The sequence below is a fragment of the Peromyscus maniculatus genome, chromosome 5 (assembly GCF_049852395.1).
Source record: "Peromyscus maniculatus bairdii isolate BWxNUB_F1_BW_parent chromosome 5, HU_Pman_BW_mat_3.1, whole genome shotgun sequence".
NCBI classification, from domain to species: Eukaryota; Metazoa; Chordata; class Mammalia; order Rodentia; family Cricetidae; genus Peromyscus; species Peromyscus maniculatus.
The window spans coordinates 104504458-104511954 of record NC_134856.1 but is presented as its reverse complement, the minus strand read 5'-3'; the positions used below and the strand labels follow the sequence as shown (position 1 = coordinate 104511954).

Genomic DNA, 7497 nt, shown 5'->3' with positions numbered 1-7497 from the left:
TCACAAGCACATGGTCTCTCCTCACCTCCATTATTTTGTTTTCCATCTCTGGCTTTCGGGAAAAAATAGATACTAATTTCTCCAGCGTTTTCCCCAGTGCTAACGAGAAGCAAAATGTCCCATGACAGGGATGGAGGAATAGGAAGAAGATGGTAAGAATCTGAGTTCTACCTGCCTAGAAACCCTGAACTAGTCTTAAGATTGTTCAGTGCTAGACTTTTTAAGGAAAGAAAATTTATTATTATAATATTTAATTTAATGTTGTGATACTGTAGGACATTTAGGCAAAGGGCAGTTTGGTGGGGAATGCCTGTAACACCAGCATTAGGAATTCCAAAGTATCTCAAGGTCAGCCTGTGCTATGCACTGACTGCCAGGTCAGCCTGTGCTACATAGTGAGCATTAGGTCCCCCAGCTCTAAAATTCACCATGGCAAAGCAGTTCACAATATACATACCTTTAGCTCATAGAGAATATGTGTAAACGTAATTCCCACGCTTCTCACTGAGCATGCAAGACATTAGGAACACGGATGTCTCTGCTGATCAGAACATAGGGGCTAAAACCAGCATAACCAAGTTCTAAAAATGTTTTAATATTTAGTGAAAGAGAACTGTGTGTCACTGTGAAACCGGTGTGAAAGGAGAGAATGAAATCTACCCAATAGAAGAAAAGAAAGCAGCTCATTAGAATGAGAACACTCCATGTCGCTCTGATTTCTGGAGGGGAATTGTTTTCAGACCTGGAGCTGTGAAGGTACAGGACTCTCTTGTGATGCTTATAAAGATGGAGAGCCATGGACCCACTGCTCCAGCCCATCAGACTCTGAAAGGTGACATCACGAAGAGTCATGAGAGAGAGGAAAAGCCACTTGATTATATTTCTGGATGGCAGCATATAGCAATGGCCAATGAATGTTCTAGGTGTAGACATGTTCAAGCCCCCACCTGCTTTGATGTAGCAGAGCAAGTTGGAGCTTATGAGAACATTACCAATCCAAAAGAGGAGGAGAAAGGGAAGAACTTGCCATGAGGTCTGTGGTTTGAGCTTTGTCCAAAGGGTGATCCTGGGACTGATAGTGACAGCCTGGAACATGCTGAGGAGACAGGTGGTGCAGATGGAGAGGCCCCGGGCCGTCCTTGCCAGATAAACCACAGCTTTACAGCCAGTATCTCCGAGGAAGTTTCTGAAATAAAACACTGTGGCTATGTCTTTGATTCCCGTGGTACAAATAATAATCATATTAGAAAATGCCAAGTGGATGATAATAAAATCCACAGGCTTTTTCTCAGTGCCCAAGACAGACGTGTATACATGTCTCGCAAATATTAGGATATTTCCCATAATTCCAGGTCCAGCAAGAGAAAGGAAGATTACTGTGTGGAGAATATTATTCCACTTCATCTTCTGACTTCATGCACAGCGCTAGGGAAAATCATTTGAGAAATACATGTAAGATTTTCTCTGTTTATTCTGATGAAAATAATTATATCAATTATGTAAACACATATGGCTCTTTCCTTGATGGTGCCTGATCATATTCTTTATTTTCCTGGTTTGTCTGTTTTCCATTCCCACAGAAGTGGTGCTGGCTACAATCAGGGCATAAACTTCATTAATCCTGCTTTCACAAAGACCCTTCTTTGAATTCCTTCATCCTTCATCAACAGTCACATGACCATGCTCTTCCCAGACAAAAACTAAATGCATGGCATCGCTTTGGCAGTTTTCCAAACAACACAGTCCTGACAGGCCTCTTCCTTTTCCCTCCTCACACCCATGTGACCTCAGGCTCCTGGACTGTGCTGGCTCCTCATCCTGGTCCTCTTCACTGCCCATATGCAACTATCACCTGATTGTTGAACTAATAAAAAGCTTACAGCTTCTCAGAAAGCTGTTCTTGGTGAAGTGGTCCAGTTTCTCAGGGAGATGATATGGTATTCTCCTCTTCCCAAGCCCGTTGATCATAAATTATACAGATGTTAGTGAATTAGTGGGCAGTGAAAGTCTAGATCACTGGTCTCAATGTGGAACTACGTGTGAGTAAAAGTTGTGTTCCCAATCAGCATGGGTAGAATCATACTGAAGACGATTTCCTGTTTACTCCAATTTATCCTGCTTTTTTTCTCTTTCTTTTGTGAACACTGCCCCCACCCAATCCCACCCCCCCCAAAAAAAACACCAGGAGACTGTTCCTGTAGCATCTTAACAAAGGCATGTGTTGCTAATAGTTTTAAGGTTAGTTCAGTTTAGTGATGTTCTCAGTCAGAAATCCCCCAGCCTGCGAGTCCTCCCCAATATCTCACACTGTGATTGTCATCATTTTAGGAATGGTATCTTTTTCTCTGTTTTTTTTTTTTTGGTTTTTTTTTTTAATTTTGTTTACTGCAGTCAAAATGACGTGAGGCCTTTAAAGCAGAAGCCTATTCTATTTGTTTCATCCTCCACAAAACACATAGAACTTCACATGATAACTTTCATTTCTATCTGTCCTCCATAATTTGACACCTTGTTCACATCAAAATCAGTTCTGAATTACTTTTTATTTTGTTTTGTTTTGTTTTGTTTTTTCGAGACAGGGTTTCTCTGTGTAGCTTTGCGCCTTTACTTGAACTCACTCTGTAGACCAGGCTGGCCTCGAACTCACAAAGATCCACCTGGCTCTGCCTCCCGAGAGCTGGGATTAAAGGTGTGAGCCACCACTGCCAGGCTGAATTACTTTGAACCCCTCCCAAGCAAATGTTAGCATTCACCCTTACTTTTCCACAGGACTATGTGCTGTATCCACAGCTGATCTTTGCCAGCTATCTTGCCTTATTGAACCCTGACTGGAGTTTCATCTCTTATGCTTTCTCTGCTCTCGGAAGGCTGTTGCCTGTGTACGAGATCCCTTCCTGCACTGGGCAATGAGCAGGCCCCAGAGACACTGGTTCTGTATGTAGTTTATAAATATTGGCAGAAGACCTGCTCAAAAAGTTTGTAGGTTGCTCAACGAAACTGTTGGTTTTAAAACTGCACTTTAATCACAGAGATGAACTGACAGAGGAATTTTGAGAAACGTTTGAATCGGGCTCTTGGATTAAGGTTGATAAAGCTGAGGACCCTCCAGAGTCTATTCTGTCTGGGTGGCCCACCCTGCAAGTGTTTAGCACTTCCTCACTTGTGCAGTGATGTGAGCTTTCAGGCTTCACACAACTTAGTGATGGGCATGGGTTATCCTCTAAGAACTTGCCAACAATGCTTTATTTTCTCTTGAAGTGCTTCTGTACTGAACTGCTTATAATTTGATACCTTTTTAGATGTACCTATGTGATCTCCTAGATGCCAATAGCAAAATTTATAACCATGAAATTGTCTTTGATTTCATGTTTCACAGTGTCAGAACTTAGCTGGAAATCTCTCTCTCTCTCTCTCTCTCTATCTTTCTCTCTCTCTCTCTCTCTCTCTCTCTCTCTCTCTCTCTCTCACACACACACACACACACACATCTATTCCAGGGTGATTGAGAATATACATTTATATACATCTTCATATGCATATTTAATATGCTTTCTCAACCATTACTCCTCCAGCATGTAAGAAATAGCAAAAAGCAACCTGTGTGAAGCTACTCAAGTCAGGGTTTTCCTTCAGAAATAGATCATGGACTCTATGGGCAGATGCAAGGTCCAGATACATGGAAGAGAAATCAGTAAATTAGAGAAAGATTATTGCAAAATCAGCAAGCTTTGTGACCAGCTATCCTGTCTGTCAGACCCCGCCTTTCCTATCCGCTCTGCTCCTGGCTTTGAACATTTCGCTGGGCCCCTTTAAGGCTCACTAAGGTAGTGATGGTGCTTGGCACCACTCACTTGTGTTGTGAGGATTCACTGGAGTGGAGGCTCTAGTGCTCAGGATGTGCCTGCTGAGTTTCAAACACTCTAACAGCACTGTTCTCCGGCTCTGTGTCATGTCACTTTCCCCCACGATTCTCTGCACTTGCGCACTGTGTGGAGGTTTGAGTCCTGGACAGGGAAGCTTCGGGAACAACAAAACCACAACAAAGAAGGGCAAAGCCAACCAAGCCCCTTCTGAGAAGCTGAAGGACTCCAGATCTCAGATACTGTTGAGCAGAACCCTTCACTCCTGTGAGGACAAACACACACACTGGAGACTGCAGAGAGGAAAAGCTCCTCACACTCAGGCTCAGATCTCAGCCCATGTCTCCTAGACCTGCCTGGGCTGTCATGAGCATCTCTGGCCCAGAGCACCCGACGCAGCTGCACAGGGCTTCCTCATGGACCTGGAAACTTTCCTGCGTGGCAGGTAGGAATGAGGGACTCTTTTTCCCTGGATCTTGTCTCCTTCCTCTTTCACAGTGACAGAGGAGCCCAGACCCTTCTCTTCAGCCGCCTCCTCTCCCCATCCTACCTCACAGCATCTCTGTCAGGGGGAAAGGCAGCTTCAGTCCACCATGACGGGATGGAACACTCACCTGCGGAGTCTGTGCGGGGCTCAGGGTGGGCGTTCTCACAGCACAGCCAGGCCCGTTTATCACCCTTAGCCCTGTGTTCCCAGCAACTGTCACTGCAGTTAGGATGTCACCCTCAGGACTTCCCTTCTCCAGGGGAAAGGGCTCCTTATGCACCTCTCCATCCTGGGTGGCACCTCTGCGCTCTCTCTGGAGCCCTGCCAATTGCTGAGGCAGAAACTTTCTGTTCCTAATTACAGTCCCTGTGTGGTGACAAGGAGGGCTGTGAGGACGAACAGCACCCCGAGTTTCCTGGCTCCTGGGAATTTTTCCTCATTTTACCCCCAAGACAGGAATTGAATTGGGAGAAACTTCTGAGAAATTGAACAATTTTCTCTCTAAACATTTCCAAGTTGAATAGCCCTGGTGAGGGCTGGAGAGATGGCTCAGTGGTTAAGCACTTGTTGCTCCTACAGAGGACCCAGGTTCAATTCCAAGCACACACAGAGAGGCTCACAACCATATAACAGCTCCAGGGGATCTAATGCCCTCTTCTGACCTAGATGATCATCAAGCACACATGATGCACCAACATCCATGCAGGCAAAACACACATTAAATGAATGGATCTAATAAAGATAAAATTTATTTTATTTTATTTTTAAGCTCAATAACACCATAAACAAAATGTTCAAGGGCCTGAGTCAGTGGCTGGTCTTCAGATGTGGTGTCCAGGGTGGGGCAGCAGGGGACATTTTGGAGGTCTGTCTGTCTGTCTGTTTCTTGCTCCGAGTGCTGACTCTACAGAGGAGTCACCTCCCTCCTGGCTGAGTTCTCCATTTCTCCTCCTGCCTGTTTCTCTTTTCTTCAATATCTCAATTTTCTTACTGAATGTCTAATACGGATTGGTGGCTTTCTGGTCTACACCTCAAATTCACCTCTGCCATCCTGTTTTCTGAATCCCCTTTAAGGTCACTGATCAACTGAAAACAGCTTTTCTTTTATTCAGCATTTCAAACCTTTCATTATTTTCACGTATAATGTAGTATGTGTGAACTTAAGGAGACTCCCAGGGTGGATTCATAAAAGAACATTGCCATTTGAATTCAGTCAACATAGGATCAAGCAATACAGTAAAAAAGCAAACGGTTTGGAGCCCAGAAACTCACCAAAATTGGGTGAATACAACTTCTAAACTCCAATGATGCAGCCAGTGTCATGAAGCAGGACACAGCAGAAGCTGAAGAACAGTGAGTTCCAAGAAACTTTGGTAAAGTTTCTGGATGAAGCACTGAGATGCTCTCATGCACAGGCCGCCCTGGAGCTCTGTGATGAGCGCAGATCCTGAACACAGCGACAGGGATGCTCGAGGCTGCTGGAGGACATCTGTCAGTGGAATGGCCAGCATTCTGGCCCCCGACACTCACCTTTCCATCTCAGGTAGGGAGGGAAGATCCTCAGGCTCACCTTTCCCCGTTTCCTGATCGGGTAATGTTTGTTTGTTAACGTGTTTATCTCCAGGGTTTACAAAGTTATTGGCTACCATAAAATATCAGTGAAACTTCAACTTCCAAAGTTGTCACCATGTCAGGAAGAAGCAAGGCCACTGTGGAATCTCAGTGCCTGATACACAATTTTCATCTCCATCCTCCCACAATTATTTCATCTAACTCTCAAGTTTTCCTAGGCTTAATTATTTATTTTTTACTACATTGTTTTTTATGTAAGTTGACATTTCTTTACAGATGTATTTTTATATTTTGGTTTTAGCTCGATCTCAGGGAAGAGACATATAGATCTGAGCAATGTCTCATGATTTGGTACAAAAATGTTTTGTGTAGAACATGTTTGCCTACATCTACATCTTGAAGTATTTTTTCTGCTGTAGTGTTAGAATTTGGGACTTCGCATGAAGGTCTGTGATTTGTCTTGAATTGCCTTTTACACAGGATAAAAAATAGGGTCCAAGATCATTCTTTACATGTTGACTTATTTTTCCAGGAGGATTTATTGAAGTTTATTTTTAGTTTTTTCTTTTTATTGTTTGAGACTATTCCTAAAAGTATTGTTTTGGTGATTTTGTCTCAATGTTGTTTTTATTAGCACATAAAATACCTTTGGATTTGTATATTGACTTTACATTCTATGTTTTTTTTTTAATGGTCAGATCCAAGAAATTTCTAGGGTCATTTAAGTGTAACATCATGTCATTTGATGCAAGGGTAATCACCATCTTCACTCATAATCAATATAGTGCTTGAATTATTTGCCTAAGTGATAAGGCAAAAAAAGGTAGAAATAGGAAAGGAAGAGATAAAATTATCCTCCTTTGAAATACTTCAGAAATACTTCACTGTTTGTTGATTCACATAGAAGTAAGTTTCAAAAATTAGTGTGTTACCTGAAAGTTTGTCCTTTTTCAAGAGTGACATTTGGGTTTCTTCACGGTTCCTTTTGAATTTTATATTGTAGCTTTTTGTTTCTTTTTCTAGGATATTATAGTGATTATGAAAAGCTTGCATTGAATTTATAGGTCTTATTAGCATTGATATCACAGCAATATTGTCTTTTAATCTATGGACATGAGGCATATCTTAGTTAAGGTTATAATTGCTGTGATGAAACACTATGACCAAAAACAACTCGGGGAAGAAAGGGCTTATTCTGCTCACAGTTTTATATCCCAGTTCATCATCAAAAGCAGTCAGGGCAGGAACTCAAGAAGTCAGGAAACTGGAGGCAGAGGCCATGAAGAACGCTGCTTACTAGCTTGCTCCCTGTGGCTTGCTTAGCCTGCTTTCTTATAGAACCCAGAATTTCCCTGGCACAAATGGAGAGCTTAAGCTATCTTTCACGGTTGAGAAGATATTGTTATTTGACAAGATAATGCAGAATAGTCACACATTTGCATTCATCAGACAGGGAAAACCTGATCTTGAGTCACTTACATACACATAGCATCATAATAAGGCCCATTCATGGTTCAGTTATAATGGATCTTTCATGTTGTCAAAAACCTCACATACAAAAACATGTGCATGGTAACC

General features: G+C 42.5%; 1 protein-coding gene across 1 annotated transcript; it reads right to left on the bottom strand.

Moving 5' to 3' along the window:
• Positions 1-481: 481 nt before the first annotated feature.
• Positions 482-1404, bottom strand: LOC102916403 (putative vomeronasal receptor-like protein 4). Its single transcript, XM_006998400.4, has one exon. The coding sequence runs from the start codon at positions 1402-1404 to the stop codon at positions 502-504; it is 903 nt and encodes a 300-aa protein (XP_006998462.2). The 3' UTR covers positions 482-501.
• Between the last annotated feature and the right edge of the window lie 6093 nt (positions 1405-7497).

Excerpts from the sequence above, each read along its gene's own strand:
- LOC102916403 (XM_006998400.4), bottom strand. The coding sequence starts at position 1,404 with ATGAAGTGGAATAATATTCTCCACACAGTAATCTTCCTTTCTCTTGCT.